This window comes from Arachis stenosperma, chromosome 3 (genome assembly GCF_014773155.1).
Source record: "Arachis stenosperma cultivar V10309 chromosome 3, arast.V10309.gnm1.PFL2, whole genome shotgun sequence".
NCBI lineage: Eukaryota > Viridiplantae > Streptophyta > Magnoliopsida > Fabales > Fabaceae > Arachis > Arachis stenosperma.
The window spans coordinates 69,486,759-69,505,123 of NC_080379.1; the positions used below are offsets into that span (position 1 = coordinate 69,486,759).

The window sequence follows — 18,365 nt, forward strand, 5'->3', positions numbered from 1 at the left end:
CACCCGGCTCACAATATCTCTAGTAACGCATGTTGAACTCGTGCATTGTTTTAAAATAGGCTGCCACAAGAGAACAACGCAATCTAGATAATACAATCAGTTTGTTGTTAACTATTCACCATCGTCCATAAAATGCTAAAAAGTTAATGATTTATTTACATATGTTGACATTTGACAATTAGCTTCTGCATATGTTGCACTTTGAACCTTCTCAAGAAGTTAGAAGCTATGTGTTTGATGTAAAACATGTGAATAGCCCTCGGGTTTTTGCCATGCTCCATCACTATGACTTACAGCTGAAATAATGGACTCGTGTCGATCAGAGATAAGACCAACACCATCCCGATTAACTACATGCGTTCGTAGATGGCTAAGAAAAAAGTGTCAAGCATCGGCTGTCTCACCCTTGACTATGGCAAATGCAAGAGGCACGATATTTCCATTTCCATCTTATGATACTGCAACTAAGAGAGTCCCTTTATATTTTCCATACAAGTGTGTGACGTCTACCTGTACCAGCGGCTTGCAGCTTTTGAATGCTTTAATACAAGGATAGAAAGCCCAAAAGGCTTGTGTCAAAATCCTGAGATCTTCAACCACCTCATCTCCTATGTAAGCATATACAGTTTTGTACTCAACAGCTACTGATGGTTCTTTTGCAACCATTGCTTCAAACCATATCAGCAAAGCTTCATAAGAAGCTTCCCACCACCAAATCTTTTCTCAATTACTTTTTGCTTGGCCAACCATACTTTGCGATAACTTATCGTATAGTTGAACTTCAACTGCACTTCAGCAATTACAGATTTCACCTTTATGGATGGTAGATCTGATGCACGTGTGACTACCGTTATACCTCTTTATCACCCAACAATACTGTCTTTTTATAAGACTAACTCTGATAAGCCAATCACAACTTGTTTCATATTGTATGTGTTTAGCATAGAATGTCATCGATTCTGATTCATACACCCTATAATGGACGCCCTTCTGAATAGTACACTCTGTAACTACTGCAATAACAGTCTCTCTAGAGTTAAACTCCATTTCAACGATGAATTTACTGTCTGCGACAACAACAGGCACTGCACAAATGATAAAACAAAATAACAACAACAACAACAACAACAACAACAATAATAATAATAATAATATTTTTTATAGTCACCATTGCATAACAAGACTAATAATAATATATATAATAATTAGTAATAATACTAATAACGTAACAATTCAAATAATCTTAACAACAACAACAACAACAATAATAATAATAATAATTTCTATAACCATCATTGCCAAGACTAATAATAATATATATAATAGTTAGTAATAATAATAATAACGTAACAATGTTAATAATAATTCAATTAGTCCTAATAATAATAATAATAATAATAATAATAATAATAATAATAATAATAATAATATATAAATTTACCTGTATCGATATATTCAGAAAATTCTGGTACATACATAGTATCAAGATTTAAAGCATGCATAAATGATAGCTCTCTAGATAGATGTTGATCTATCATTGCGTTAGCAATATCTATCACATCTCATTCAATTGATATATCATTTTCATCTACATCTTTAGCTAGACCAACAACTTGATAATTACTTTCAAACTCTTCATCACTTTCGGTATTATAACCCATTCACTCTGTATTGGGTTCTGAAAAATCATCTTCAATTTCTTCGAACTCAACGTATAACTCGATAAGTGAGGTTCGTACTCTAGTTTGATGGTATGTTGAAAACATTCCTTGTATCCCAACTTCATCAACCATATGCATTATTTAAAATTGAACGAAACCACTAAATACTAATACAGCCTGCTTGCACAAAATATTTATCACTTTTTTCAGGCCTTGATGATTTACACTCTGACAAAGTACACTTTTAAGTCCTTCATATGTTATTGAAAGAGGAACAACAATAACATATGGATTCTCACACAAAAAACTCACACCCTCATGTGTATCATATAAAATCTGACCATTGAAATATATTCTTAAACTAACATAACTCTCCATTTTATATACTTACTACATTTACCTACAACTTTTTTTTTGAAAGAAAGAGCTCAACACTCAAAGTAGAGCGTACAATGTCACAAGCTGAGATAAAGTAGCAGACTAACCAACTCCTATGTCATCTCTGGCATAGCCATCAACAACATGAGCTAGTTACCACACCATTCCGTAGCACAAAGAAACGTTTGAGTCGCACATTCTGCAATGCCTGCTGTCTTGTTCTGGAAGATTACGTCATTCTGCCGTAGCCAAACGTTCCATATAACTAAGAAGAACCCAGCTAACCAGTACTTGCGTACCTCCTTTCTCATAGGCATGGATCTCCAACTGTCAAAGTGATCTTTCAAAGTGCCGGGAGCTGTCCACACTTGACCGAATTTCGTGATCCATACACACCACACTTGCCAAGAGAACTCACAAGCAACCAACAGGTGATGAACACTTTCAACTGCCTTTTTACACAACAGGCACAAATTGTCATTTGGTTCCAGAATTCCCAACCTACTGAGCCGTTCCTTTGTGTTAACCCGGCCAATAAGAGCAAACCAAGTGAACAACTCAACTCTAGATGGGGCTAATCCTCTCCAAATTTCATTTATGAACCTGTAGCTTAGAATCTCCTCGTCCAGAGTCGCTTCTTGCAAAACCTACATAAATGAGTTAGTAGTATAAACACCTTCTTTTCCAAACTTCCACACCACTCTATCTTGCACTTCTGCTATCAGTCTAACAGATTGCAAGACATGGAGCAACTGATCCAAGGTTTCTGTTTCCCACTGGCGGAGCTCCCGCCTCCACTGAAAATGCCAGACCCACTCTATCCCATCCCAAAACCCACAATCCCCAATTGGTGATCCTTTTGTCTTGAAATCGAGAAGAGTCTCGGATAAGAGTCTTTCAACTTTCCTATTTGGAGCCACGTATCCTTCCAAAATCTGGTATTCCTTCCTTCCCCTACCTCAATAGCAAGGCCATCAATCATGTTCTGCCTGACTCGTTGGTCTTTTATCTGTAGTTGACATATGTCTCTCCATGACCACCTCTCACTGGTAGAGTATGAGTAGACAGCAGCTGGTTTGGGGTCAATCTATTGCAAGAACACACAATCTTCTTCTACAAGGGACAGTCTTCCTTTGCGAACCGCTACCACCATTTAAACAACAAAGCAGTATTACGAACCACAACATCACCCACTCCCAGCCCTCCTAATTTCTTTGGTGCCTGAATCATCTCCCACTTCACAAGAGCCATTCCAGGTCGTCCATCCTCCTTCCCCCCAAAAAAACCTCCTCTGTAGAGAAATGATTCTTCGTGCAACCGTATTCGGCATCTTATACAGACTCAGGTAATAAACTGGGAGACTGTTTATGACTGACTTTATGAGTACCAGCTTCCCAACCTTGCTTAGGACCTTCGCTTTCTATAAGCTGAACTTCTCTTCCACCTTATCTATTACTGGCTTCCAGGTTTTAACTAGCCGCGGATTTGCTCCTAGGCTAATACCAAGATACCGCACCGGTAGAGTTGCCTCTTGGAAGCCAAGCAACTGACACATCCGACTAGTCCACTCCCGACTGCAATTCACTGGTATCAAACTAGACTTCTCAAAGTTAATGCTCAATCCCGACATGATCTCAAAGCACCTCAGTAGTCTCTTATAGTTTTTCACTATCCCCTCCTCGGGGGGGGGGGGGCAGAATAATATTGTGTCATCCGCAAATTGTAAGTGTGATAACTCAATATCATCCATACCAACCAACAGTGGGGATATTCTACCGTTCCTCACTGCCTTGCCTATCATTCTGTTGAACACATCCACCACCAAGACAAACAAAAACAGCGATAACGGGTCGCCTTGCCGAAGTCCTCTCTCCATTTTGAAGGCTTTTGAAGGGGATCCGTTAAACAGAATAAAGATTGATGCCGACCTTATACACTTCTTCACCCATGTCCTCTATGTGCTGCCAAAGCCCATCTTCTCAAACACAGTATCAATAAAGCACCATTTAACTCTATCATAGGCTTTGTGGAAATCCAGTTTGATAATCGTTGATGCCTTCCTTTTTAGTTTTAGCCAATTCACAGTTTCGCATGCAATTAATGCTCCATCATATATCTTCCTTCCTTTCACAAAAGCACTCTAGGATTCACCAACTAAACCTGGTATGACACTCTTCATTCTTCGTGTCAACAATTTAGAGATCACTTTATAAACACAACCAACCATGCTGATTGGTCTTAGGTTTTTTTATCTCTTTTGCCCCAACAAATTTCGGTGCCAACGCTACCCATGTAACATTGGAGTCTGCTGGTAGTCTTGCATGCTCAAGGAAGCTCATCATAGCTGTAGTGAATTCCGATCTAATCTCCCCCAACACTTTTTTATAAAATTCATGTTGTATCCATCATTCCCTAGTGCTTTTGAAGATTCACAGTCCCATACTGCCTCTTTCACTTCCTCAACTGATGGCATCACCTCTAAGGCTTCAGCTTCCTCCCTCTCCAGTCGGTTTACTAATCCATCCCTAAAGCTCACCGTTGGGGAGGCTTCCTGGTGGTACAGCCGTTTATAAAAATCTCGAATGGCCACCTTAATTCTTGCTTGATTCTTTATTAGTCTCCCCTTAATCACCAATGACTCTATCCTGTTGCTCCTTCTTCTTGCCGAAGCGATATTGTGAAAGTATTTAGTATTCCTATCCATCTCTTCAGCATGCTGGGCCCTCGACATTTGCTTCCAATGGACATCCTGTCTTACATACCACTTCTCACAGTATCTCACTAACGTCATTCTCCTTGGCTCCATTGTACCATCATACAAACCACTACTCACCATATCATCCACCTTCTTGATCTCTTTTTCAAACTTCCTTATCTTCTCAGCTATATTCCCAAAATGCTGCTTATGCCATCTCTGAATTGGAGCTGTCAGCCCTTTCATCTTGTCTAGGAATTGTACATCACCTAATTCCCTCCACTCGTCCTTCACCATTCTTAGAAAGTCTTCATGCGTGAACCACAAGTCCAGGCTCCGAAAAGGTCTTGGGCCGTCAAACTTTTTACTCTCTTCCATAATCAATGGGCAGTGATATGATAAACCTCTTGGACCTCCCGTCAGTTGTGTCCCCGGATACCTCTCTAGCCACCCCAAGGTAACAAGGGTCCTATCAATTCTACTGTACGAACTCCCCCTAAACCATGTATATCTCTGATCATTTAACAGCAAGTCAACCAGCTCCATATCATTTATCCATGCTCTAAAATCCTCCGCCGATGCTGATAAGGAAGTCGCGTCTTTTCTTTCTTCTAAGTGTATAATTTCATTAAAATCACCCAGAAAACAGAATGGTACCTGGCACAACCCTACAATATAGCTCAACTCTTCTCATAGTACTGTCTTCTCAGATCTCACATGTGGTCCATACACTAGACAAACAGCACACCAAAAATTATCTTTTATCACAACCCCTTTTACACATAACCATCTATGTCCCTTGTAACAATTAGTTAGATTGAATACTGTTTCATCCCATATTAACAATAATCCTACAGACGCCCCAGCCAAACTTACATACTCCCAACTAGCTCCATCTCTACCCCAAAGACTCATAACATCAAACTTAGTCACCAACTCCTTTTTGTCTCTACCAACCCCAACATTTTCAATCTAAACTTATTTGTAAAATTCTTTAACATACTAAATTTTCCAGCACCATCCAATCTCCTAATATTCTAGGAACTTATAATCATTTAACATTATTAGAACACACCTGGTTGTGAGATTTTGGCCGACTTCTCCGTATTTTTTCCTTTTTCTTTGCCTGCCTCCGCTTCAGGGCCATTGTCTCATTTTGCTCCTGTAGAATTGCCATGATATCCTCCTCGTCACTACACTAAGCACCGAAATCTACAGCTAATTTCCAAGCTTCTTTATTCTCAGCCATCTCTTCTTCCCAGCTCCGCCTTCGTTCCTCACTGCGGGGTTCATTTTCCTCCTCCAATTCAGCCTCAGCTTTTGATCCTTCTTCTGTACGACTCTCATATGCCTCCTCTTGGCCTCTGTCATGATCCCCTGTTCGTCCCTTCATCGATCCATTCCTTTCATGCATTCTCCATCCTGTCCTAAACTGGCGTTGCCCATCGTTGTTCGGTGTATAGCGGTTGTTGTCAGCGGCGTCCCCCTCTCCATAATCTGCACCCACTGTAGCTGTCCCAAGCTCCATCTCCGCAGTTTGCGCCCCCTCATCCGCCTTGTTGAGGGTTGTTTCCCTTCTCCGATAGGAAGGTCCAGTTCCTCGAGTCATTGCGCCAGCGCCCCCGGTCTTCACTCTGACAGAACCGTCCACCATCGCCTCCCGTGTTGCCTCCTCAGACACGAGAACCAGTCCGCCCTTATCCTTTGAATTGTTCAGCTTCTCAACTTCTGGGCCACCAACCCGGTCAGACCCATCACGCATATTATCGTCAGATGAGTGCCGCCCCCCAGTCGAGATGCTTCAGCCGTCGCTTCCTTGCAGTCTTGAGCACTGCCTTCCCTACCAACCCGCATTGCATCCCCTGCCCTGCTCTTTCGTGAGGACTCCCCCCGTGAACCGTGCGCAGCCCCAGCCTGATGTCCTTGATGGGTCGTGGACACGGGCTCAAGCCCAACCTGGCTGGAAAGCCAACTTGGCCCACCTTTCTTAAGGCCTGTACCAGTCCCTCTAGGCTGGAGCTCCTGATCATCCATATTGGGCTTTGTTGCTCCCAGCCTATAATTCTTGCTTGTAACCTCCTTATGCGTGTAACCATGATGCTCCCCATCCTTGTTGGGCTTTGTTACTCTCAGCCCATTATGCTTACTTGTAACTTCATTAAGCTTGTACCCATGATTCTCCCCAAACACATGTTACCGTTTTGTTCGAGTCTATCTCCTCATTCATCTCTAAAGATCCTTGAGAATCCTCGTTCCCATTGAATGCTGGACAATTAGCCACCCTATAATGTGAATTCACATTCTGATGATTCCATTCATTCAGATCCACAAATGAATTGACAAAATTATCCTTATCATATTCATTGTTCCTGTAGCTCACCAGCATAATATCGGCCGCCTGATCCCGAGCGACAACCCGCCTTCTGCCGCCATGAATCATCCCTTTACCAGTTCCTTCATGTTCCGTTACTTCAGCATGTAAAGTTTTTCTGTCTTCTGACTCCTTGTATCGCTCCCGATTACACTCCTCGCGATATACCTCTCCTCCCACTTCTCTTACGAGGACGTCAAATCCGCTTGTGCCTATTATAATGTGAATCCACTCGTTAATCATATCAAAGATACACGTATCAATTAGAACTTGACCCATGCTGAAGGAATTACATGACTCCGTTAATTTATCAAGCTTAACCACCTCACCCCATTGCTCCCCTATCCTGCGAAAGGAGTCTACTCACCATGCATGCAAGAGAACTCCATAGCATTCCAACCAAACTCTTCTTGACTCACTATTCTCTGTCTCATCCCATTTCCATACCATATGAAACAGCCTTAATAAATCATTCATTTGAAAGGTGTACGCTTTTTCCGCACTCAGCACAGTGTCAAAAGTTATCATAGCTTTATAGGCTCCCAGCTCCCTTACTTGTGTTAAATTTGGCCATTCCTTATGAACTATTTCCTGTAGGCGTTGAAATTGATAGCCTTCTTCGTGCTTCTGATGATACTTCTTTGCAACCAGACAACATTCGCATCAGATATCGGCACCTCTACTTTCTTCAGCCGTCTGTTGTTTTGTGGATCCTTGTGTAGTGCACCATTCGGCTCCATCGTCTCTCTCTCTACAATTGTTTTTACACTTGCATTCGTCGGATCTCTTCTTCCTATGCCCTGCCTTGCAGTTTCAGTCACTTCGTTGGCGTTCTTATTCTTGCCATTCCTATTTTACATTACACCTCCCCTTCTATATTTCGCTTCTCCTACAAACAGCATTCTGCCTCTTAGGACCCACCTGTTCATGTCCGCAACAGCCTTTAGTGCTCCTCCTTTCGTTGTATACTGTATGAAAGCAAAAAGGTATATTTGGCCATGTTTAGTCTTCCACGACAGATATATATCGATGATTCTGCCTGTCCATTTAAACATGTTAAAGAGCTCTCGCTTTGATATATCTTCCGGTAGGTTGTTGACGAAGACAGAGAAGGAATCATGTTCTAACTGTTGAAACTCTTCTTTATTCCAAACCATAGGATCTTTCTCATGTTTGCTCTGTAGTGTTTTTCCCCAACCGATGTTTCCCCCCTCACCAGCTCTCTCTCTCTCTCTCTCTCTCTCTCTCTCTCATTTTTTTATTCAAAACTTATTTCACTCAACAAATGAAGAACAACTTCAACTGCTAAAGAACTAAAAATTCTGAGCTCTCTCAAAATTTAAAGATGAAGAACTTTGTGTTGCTCACTTTCTACTTTGTTCAAAGTGGTTTCAACATAACACCAACTTACTTTTTATAGTTAATTTTATGATTTTTTATTCATACTAGTACTAAACGTTGACGACGTTTTTACTTTTCTGCAAGACGACAACACCATTTTAACTAGTTTCAACGGTAAAAATTCGATCTAATACAAAACGGCACTACTGTTTTCAATTTTTTAAATTAAAAAAATTATTTCATTACAGAACGGCAGTGTCGTATTCTATTTTCATCTCTTTTTAATTATATATTTTTACACAATTCGACAGTACCGTTTTGGTTTAGGCCATTAAAAAATTTTTAAATATATACAAAATGGTAAATTTACCGTTTTATGTGTTCCAAAATTTTTTTTTTGTAACTGTGTCAAACTCACTTATACACAAATATCAAAGAAAATCACACATACCCTTACAATATTAAAAAAATTCAGCCTTAAAATATTAGTATATTAATGATTAAATTAAAAGTTGACTTAAATATTAGATTAAAATAATATTTTAATCTAATTATATATGAAAAATAATATTCATCCCATAGTCATTCCATCTTTAAATATTCTTTAAATCTAATAACCACTCTATTGTATTAGTTTTTAATTAGTTACATTTCCTATTTTTAAATAATCATTTCAAATTTTATTTAACTTAAATTAAAATAAATATAATAGTTACCAATAATCTAACCACCTCTCCCTTCAATATTTTTTTAAGGAGGATACAAAATAATTTATCTTTTTTACTCATTTTTCTTTAGTAACTAAACAAAACAAGAAAGAGGAAAACAAGCCAAACTAAATGGCAGATGTCATGTTTAAGTTAATCCAAAATTAAAAATTTTAACAAAGTTGAAGCCACTCTAAATAAGATTTTGCGGTAGAAATAACTGCTTTAGCTATCCAGTTTACTGCATTGTAAGGATAGTTTACCTCCATTCTTTTAATCCACACCCTCCAGAGTTAAATTCAAGAAGGTTCAACAAATTAAGAAAACACTTCCTAAACTAACCAGTTTACAAATTAATTAATTCTCTTATATTAGGCATCAAAATACTATTTGAGAAGTCTCTTTTAATAATTTTACTAATTATTTATCATGTAAAGTTATATTGTGTTTGAATATTATTTTATTTCTTTTTTTACATTGTTTTATTAGTATTTTTTATTATTTTACATATATTAATAATGCATTTAAGAGTAAAGTATCGTTTTTTCTCCCAACGTCTGCGGTAAGTCCCAAAATTGTCTCTGACATTTCAATCGTCCTATTTAAGTCCCTAACGTTTCAAAATTGACTCGATGTTGTCATGCTGTTAGGGATCCATTAACAGAATTGACGGCGGGACAAAATTGAGACGATTTTGAAACGTTAGGTACCTAAATAGGACGAAAATATTGGAGACAAAAACTATACATAAAAATAAATTTTAATTTAATTTTATCTTTCAATAATATCAATTTTTTACTGTACATGGTATTCAATTATTTTTTAATTACATCTAAATAAATTACACTTAATCACATTACTTTCATTTTAAATAATTTTTTTTTTTATAATTTTAAAAAATTTTGATATATTAGACACAAAAAGTATAAAGTTGAGTAACCCCTAATAGATTATGCTCTATAGTGTTATAATTTCAGGTAGTATCCTTGCTGTATATCCCTATTTTCGTATGTGATTGCAGAAACTTTTTTCGATCGATATCACGCACGGATGGTTCCTCACCATGTGCGTGATGTCGATGGAGAAAAATTTCTGCAAAAAAATTTCTGCAATTACATACGCCATTTCTCTCCGAGTAAAGCCACTCAAGTTAGAGGAGCTATTTTCCACTCCGTTGCACACGAAAGAGGATCGGAGGCCCCCTCAACCTCTTAATCAAGGGCTCTAATCTCCAATGGCAAAAAGAAAGAAAAGATAGGCCAGCCGGGAAGCAGGAAAGAAGTTATATATATATATATATTATTTTTTTTTTTTTGCAAGTTTATATACTAGTTATTCTATAAATATTTCATGATAACTAAAAATTTTTAAGAGTAAAATTATAAAAAAAGTTAATTTATTTAGAATGAAGTAATATGATTAAATGTAATTTACTTAAATGTGATTAAAAAATAATTGAATACTATGTATAGTAAAAAATTGATATTATTAAAAAATAAAATTAAAATTTATTTATATGTATTGTTTTTGTCTCCAACTTTTTCGTCCTATTTAAGTCCCTAACGTTTCAAAATTATCTTAATTTTGTTCTGCCGTCTATTCTGTTAATGGATCCTTAACGGCAAGACAACATTGAGTCAATTTTGAAACATTAGGAATTTAAATAGGACGATTGAAATGTTAGGAACAACTTTGAGACTTACCCTAAACTAGGGATAAAAACGATATTGTACTCTACATTTAAAATGAAAAGATAACACATAATGATTTTGGTACATATTCAAAATTATTTAAATTTGTATTTATATTTTATTTTTAGCACATCTAAATAAGATAATACACAAAATATTTTTGGTATACATCTAAAATTCGTTAAACTTCATGCTTGTATATTTTTTAACTTAAATAATTTTTTAACACATCTAAAATTATGAATTACTCACTAAATAATTTCTTTATATATCTGAAATTCATCTAAAACTAATTGTGTTTATTATTCTTGTTAACTAATTATATACCAGACTTAGAATAAAACAAAATTGATTTTAATAGTATTATTTTAATTTTAATTTGTTATTTTTATTTTATTAAGTTTATATTTAAATTTAAATATTTTAATTTTAAGAAGATATAATTTTAAATTTTAAATATATAAAAAAATCTAAGACATAATATTTTAAATTAATTATTAATTATTATAGTAATTTTATTAAATTTTTATAAATAAAATCTGATTAAGTGTTTGTTGGAGTATCATTATTTTGATAAATAAAAAAGATTTTTTTTTTTATTTTTTAGTGTGTTTAATAAATTTTTTGTAGTCAAAGTAAAAGTACTAAAAAAATAAAAAAATATTTTTTTGAGAAGCTGTAATTTATATTTTTTTAAAAGATCTTTTTAAAAAAAAATATTTTTTATGTAATAAATAAACAAAAAAATATTTTTATATTATTATACTCAAACATAATTGATAAATAAAAATTTTTTTTTTATAAGATATCCAAATATAAAATTACTTTTATTTTTTTGTAAAATTTTTTTAAAAAAAATAACCCAAATTTTTTTTTTTTTTTAAACCCACTCAAACAACCCCTAAAAGATAAATTATAATAGATATCTAATTCCACTCAACAGAATAATTTACCCGTAACTTTTTTATTATATATTTGACGCTCAACAATCATACTGACAAGTTAATGCTCCCCTCAATAATATTTGGCACCTTGGTAATGCTCAAGAAGTTTCGCGTAATCGTAACCATTCTTCCACTCTGCTGTTCTTCGTTGTCTCTTTCCTAACGATATTGCACAGCGACGTATAGTGGTTTTCTTAGAGAGACCAACTTCTAGAAACTTGCTTTCCCATTTGCATGTCCTCTGATTCTGAATTCACAATTCACAATTCCCAATCCAACAATATTCCTTACTCCAATTCTGCATCATATCATCAAAACTGCAACCCTAGGGTGATCTCTTCTTCGCCGTGCTGCATACAATCAGAATCAGCAATGCATCAAGGAGATTACACCTCCGCTCCATATTATCAATTCCCACACCTCCAAAACCCTAATCCCAACCCCTCCAATCTATACGCTTCCGCACCCCCCGTCACACCCGATTACACCCAATACGCCACCGCCGCCACCACCACCACCACCACCACCACGTATTCCCCGTACCCCCCAAACCCCGAGCCTCTTCCACCACCCTCCACCGCCGCTCCCACCGCTCCTTCCTACCCTCCAACCTCCGTTAACCTCCCCTCATTCAATTCCACCTTCAATTCTCACCCTTCGTACCATCAACCACCTTCGCAGAACCAGCCCTATTTCCCGCCCTATGATCAGCATCAAACCACTCCGAATTACGCCCCTCCTCCAACCTCCTCAATTCCCTCCGAGTCCAATCCCAGTTCCTCGTACTCCTCTTTGTACAATTCGGCACCGTACACTCACGCCGGAGCTTCCGTTCCTCCGGTTCCCTCATACGATAGCCCCTACCAGAATCCAGTGAAAGCCGATCACGGCAGTGCATATTTTGACGATTTCGGAGGCCTTAATCGGAGCCGTTCAGAATTGGGATCAGTTTCGAGCTACGATGAAGGCTATGGTGATGGTGTGTATGCTTATGAAGGGGGCAAGGTGGAGCCCTACGGTGCGCGTGGCACAGCTCCTAAATCTTCGACGTGGTCCTCAACCACGTTCGATGATTATGGAAGGTCCATCAGTTTTCCCTCTCAGAATGAATCTTCTTCTGTCTCAAGTAAGATCGTGAAAGCGGTGCCAACAGCTGATGCCCAAGAAGATGGAAAAACTGGGGTGCAAAAGTTCAGGGTCAAGTTGCTGGCAGAAAGTGGTGGCCAGAGCGCTACAGATGTTCTATGCCAGGTGAACAATTCTTCGTGATAGTGTGTAACTCAGCTAGTTTATTTAATTTGTTTATGTATAACTGCATTGTTTATAGCCTTTTATTCTGGATGTATTTATGATCATCAACCTGAATTTGAAGTAATTTTGGTTTAGCTAGCTAGGTCCACTGATAAATATTTGTATAGTATATATGTTGTGTGTTTGTAAAAGATCAAATCTTTTTAATCCCCATGTTCATTTATTTTTCCAGTTTCAATTTTTACTTTTTATCTAGCTAACTACAATGTACACTTTGAATAAATTATTTTTCCCTTGATACTGTCAACCTTAGAATGTTCAGCATGTTGTATTTTATGCATTCATGACTCCCTTTCTGTTTTTTGTCCGTAACTGATTCATGATCTGAATTGATAGCTTAATTAATTATTATCCTTTCAGATTGGTTTGGATGGAATCCGCATGCTAGATCCAAATACAAGTCGGACATTGAGAATATATCCACTTGAGAACATAACAGGATGTGATGTAAGCTTGTTCATTTCCTTGATGAAACTATACTATATATACAGAATTGAATTTCCGAGACTATGGCAGCATAATATTTTGCTAACTGGATTGTGCAGAGACTTGACTCATCTACCTTTGCATTTTGGTCAAAGAGCCCAGTGGACATTGAACCAAGACGAATCAGATTGCAATCCAATAGCTACACTATAAACACACTTTTGGATACAGTGATTGCTGCAACCATACAGGTATTTTAGGAAAATGATATCTTGCTGATGAATTAGGTTGGAGGTGGCTTTTTTTTTTAATTAAATATATCTGTTAGAAGATAGTCGGTACCTTGAATAATTGCATGATTGCATTTTTTTAGAATTATGTTTATGTGATGCAAAATTTTAGTCTCATTGAAATTTACGTTATTGTACTAATCTTGATTTCTAAGAATTGAAGTCAAAAGTTACTTCAGATATGGTGAAAATTATAATCCCATTAGTTTATACTCCTTAAAAGCTTTCAGATATTTTCTATATGTATGTTGAACTGAGATAAGATCTCTTCTGTTGATGTTATCTGTGACCAGTTACTAATCTTTAAGGTCCTGCTCAATTGTTTTTCCAATCTTAAGTATTTTCTATGTCTTGTTTCTCCCTCGATGTTATAATGTAGTTCAAGGAAATGAATGGAAGCAGCAGGAGGCCTCCTGAGGCATTGAAAGCAAATGAACAGCCTACAGAAAGAAAGAAAGGCTTTGGCGATTGGATGAATCTGATAAAGCCTGCCAATGAAGAGAAGGATCACTGGGTAATGTTAGATTGTTAGATGCAACTTGGGAATTTTTCTTGCACTTTTTCATTCCTTTAAACCTCGTGTTTTTACTGGGTTGAGATGCTGACTATGATTGTTTAAAAATGTATTTGTTGCCGCAATTAACTTTGTCATTTAGTTTCTGAAATTTTATTGCGCTGTTCCCATGATTAACACTGGGAAAATATTTTAAGTGCTAGTTGATTTTAATGAAAATGTTGTTGATAGATCAACTATATTAACCTACATCATCAGTATATATCTCTAATAAATAGGATTGGTTCTTCGTTGTATGCAACTGGAGTTCTTATAGGTTCTTTATATATAGGTCCCAGATGAAGCAGTTTCAAAATGCAAAGATTGTCAGACTGATTTTGGGGCTTTTAATCGCAAGGTTGATCTTCCTGTTTCCTTTCTTAATCTATGATATTTCTGTTTTGTGTTCCCAATTGTTAATTTCATGATCCTCTTCTTCCAACAGCATCATTGTAGGAACTGTGGTGATATTTTCTGTGACAAATGTACACAAGGTAGAATTGCTTTAACTGCCGATGCGAATGCTCAGCCAGTACGAGTTTGTGATAGATGCATGGTATGTGTACCATCTTTTGGCTTTTCTCTGCATTAGTTGGAGCATAATGATAATTAATTGTATTTATTTTGGAATGCATTTGCATTTGTAATTCCTTCAGGGTTTAATGCTTTTAAATAGGAAGATCCTTGTAAACTATGGAAGCAATGTAATTATGATTCTTAATATTCCTGTTGTTGTTCAGGCGGAAGTGACCCAAAGGCTGAGTAGTGCTAAAGAGTCATCAAGTAAACCCGTGTTACAGAGTCATGAGGATCTTGCCAGGAAGCTTCAGGTAAATAATTGGAGTATTTTATACCGTCTGTTTGTATTGTTTCAATTGCCCATGTAATTCTTGTTTGTTTGTTGGTTTATGGTTAAGCACGCTTCAGAAGCTTATTTGTGTTTTTGAATATCTTGGCAGGAGGAGCTGCAGAGAAACCAAAAGACATCAGGTAATGATGAGTTCAATTTTAGGAGTTTCACTTGTAAAATTGCTTTTGTGGCAGGCTTCATTCACTTTGTTCTGAGTTTATTTAGCTTAAATAATTTTATCCAACTCAATTATGTGTTGCCCCATTGCAGGTTCGACCTCTGGAGGATCTGGAAGACGGACAAGGGAAGTTGCATGTCCCATTTGCACTGTCCATCTGCAGGTTAAATTCTAGTAATTTTGGCCCCACTTCTCACTCAATACACGTCATAGTTGATTATGGCTTGTTTATTCTTTTTGTGGGATTATTTCAGGTTCAGGTGCCAAGCTCAGGTTCAGAAACCATTGAATGTGGAGTTTGCCAACACCCATTTCTTGTGAGTGCGCATTGAGTCTGATGACATGGATGCAACAGAAGCCAAGAATATACCAAAATCATAAATTAATGATTCGGATTGTCTCGCGAATATCGTCCTCTTGCCTTTTCTATTTTCTGTTATTTATTCGTCCTCCCGTAGCTTGGTTTATAATTTATATGTTCATTAGCTCAGTAATTTTTTTCTGAAAGGACAAATAAATCATTAGCTCTGTGAATATTATCTATGATTGTGATTTGGTTCGTTGAATATATTTAGCATCAACAAGCACTTCTAAAAATTTAGGGCAATTTATTGATTTAAATAAACTGGCCATCAATATTATCAGAATATACATTTTGCAAAGTGGATACCGATATGCATTTTTTCCATAAACTATATAAACCGCGACAGGGGTATCGCGGTTTACAAATGTACGTTGGAAAAAAAAACATTACATAATCTGCGGTAGGAGTGTTGCGGTTAATGCTTTAGTGTGGACTTAGTTCATTTTTCATAGAGGATGACTATTTGGATGAAAGTTTAACTTGCAATTTTTATGTATGGTGCAATATAGGTTCTTGCTTTGATTTAATTGAAATTAGTCTGTTGTATTCATAGAATTACGAACAAAATTAGAACAAGTTAACTCTAGAGAATTGTAATTACATAGAGAATCACTAACAATAACGTCACCGTAAAATTACAACTTTACTTAACAGTAAGTACAACTAAAACAAAACAAGAACACAAAAGGAAAGAAAAATGTAAGATAATCATGATGACCTAATGAAACTTATGCCTCGGCACTAGGGGCGGATCTTTGCTGCGGGCAAGTCCTGCGAGTGTGTCCTGTCTGTCTGCATAGCCCACATCGCTTCGGCCGACTAGTATCGGCCTCATCCATGGTGTTACGGATTCTTGTTGACTTCGGTCGTCCTTCTCTAGCACGTCTCATGTTAGGATCAGGGACGATAGAAGGATCGGCATACGGTGGCCACAGACCCTCTGGAATACGGAGCAAAAACCGCATCCGGTATACGCTGAACACCTTACTCATGGTATAAATCTCATGGACGTATGTTGCCCAGTCTAACTGGGACTGAGCACAGCATGCAATCGCATGGCAGCAAGGATAATGGAGAGTTTGAAAGTACCCGCAGTCACAAGTGCTATCTCTGAAGGAAACCCGATACGTCCCAAGCGAGAAGTTACCGGTAGGAGTCGTCTCAGCCATGGTATACTCAGACTAATGTCTGTCGAACAGAGTAACCGTGAAGCACCTCGGATCTTTCAGGTTGCGCTCTATCGCCTTCACCAGTGCCTGGCAAAACCATTGGCCTGATCCCAACTACGCCTCTGCTGTTTGCCCTCGAAATGCAAAAAGCTCTGCTAACCTCCCATATGTGGATTTGACAAGTGCAGTAACCAGCAGATTCCGTGTCCCCTTCAGTACAGAGTTAACACATTCGGATATGTTCGCCGTCATGTGGCCGAACCATCTGCCTCCATCCTGGTGTTGGGTCCACTTATCGTACTCCAGTCGGTTGGCCCTATCACACAAGGCCGGATTCTCAGTCCTCAAAATAGCAAACCAGTAGTCAAACTCGGCCTTAGTCTTGGCATATGCCGCATTCACGAGCATCCGCTTTACATCCTGACCCTTAAAATTGAGAGCAAAATTAGCTGCAACATGTCGAATGCAATACACTCGATATGCATGAGGCGGTTTCCAACCACTGTCTGGTGCCTCCAGTGCAGCCTTAATGCCGTTGTGTTTGTCAGAGATCACCAGAATCCCTTCCTGTGGGGTCACATATTGACGCAAGTGGGATAAGAAAAAATCTCACGACTCAGCATTCTCCCCCTCAACAAGTGCAAACGCAACTGGTAATATGTTTGAGTTTCCATCTTGCACAATAGCCAGAAGCAAAGTCTCGCCATACTTCCCATACAGATGCGTTCCGCTAATGCTGATTAGTGGCTTGCAATGTTTAAAAGCCTCAATGCATGGAGGGAATGTCTAGAAAAGTCGATGAAAGTACTCTGTAGACTCATCAACCTCACCACCTACATGCACTGGAGAAGTCTTCAACAAAGCTACGGTTCCATCCATCGTTGGTTGCATCCCAAGGATCCACCGGGGCAACTTCGCATATGACTCTTTTCAATCCCCATAAATCTGGGAGACTGCCTTCTGCTTTGCCTTCTACACCTTCCTGTAACTAGGCCTGAATCCATAGGTTGACTCAGTAGCTTCTTGCAACACCTTTATGGTAATCATTGCATCCGCCCTAACCAACGAATAGATCCTTGCACAGATTATGTGGTAATCGAGCTGTCGGTGGTCGCTCGAAATCGATGTGGCCAGGCAAGTGTGGGCTCCGTTGTACCTTCTAACTTCCCAGTTACCCTTGCGCTGCCGAAGTGCCACGCGGATCATCCAAGTACAGCCATTTCCAAATTCCTTGCATCTCCCAACATACTTCAGATGATCAGATTTCATAACCTGATACTGAACCACGACGAATGCTATAATCCTTAACACTCATCACAGCTTCCTCCTTAGTCTGGAAAGATTGGCTAACCTGAAATTTCCCAAAAGCATTGCTCTCGTGTAATCCTTGGTATCCGAAGGTGTGTGCATCATCCAGTTGTTGACTCACTGCTTCC

The 18,365-nt window shown here is 37.9% G+C and overlaps 2 protein-coding genes across 2 annotated transcripts; one reads left to right on the forward strand and one right to left on the reverse strand.

Moving 5' to 3' along the window:
• Nucleotides 1-4,377: 4,377 nt before the first annotated feature.
• Nucleotides 4,378-5,911, reverse strand: LOC130966235 (uncharacterized). The gene is made up of 3 exons (XM_057891020.1): nt 5,810-5,911; nt 5,611-5,706; nt 4,378-5,247 (listed from the first exon to the last, which is right to left on the reverse strand). The coding sequence occupies exons 1-3, from the start codon at nt 5,909-5,911 to the stop codon at nt 4,378-4,380; spliced, it is 1,068 nt and encodes a 355-aa protein (XP_057747003.1).
• A 5,956-nt stretch (nt 5,912-11,867) lies between these two features.
• Nucleotides 11,868-15,962, forward strand: LOC130970414 (protein FREE1). The gene is made up of 10 exons (XM_057896497.1): nt 11,868-13,039; nt 13,460-13,546; nt 13,645-13,776; nt 14,195-14,329; nt 14,661-14,726; nt 14,814-14,924; nt 15,109-15,198; nt 15,328-15,358; nt 15,489-15,559; nt 15,651-15,962. Exons 1-10 carry the CDS (start codon nt 12,023-12,025, stop codon nt 15,726-15,728), a joined length of 1,818 nt encoding a protein of 605 aa, XP_057752480.1. The 5' UTR covers nt 11,868-12,022; the 3' UTR covers nt 15,729-15,962.
• Nucleotides 15,963-18,365: the final 2,403 nt, after the last annotated feature.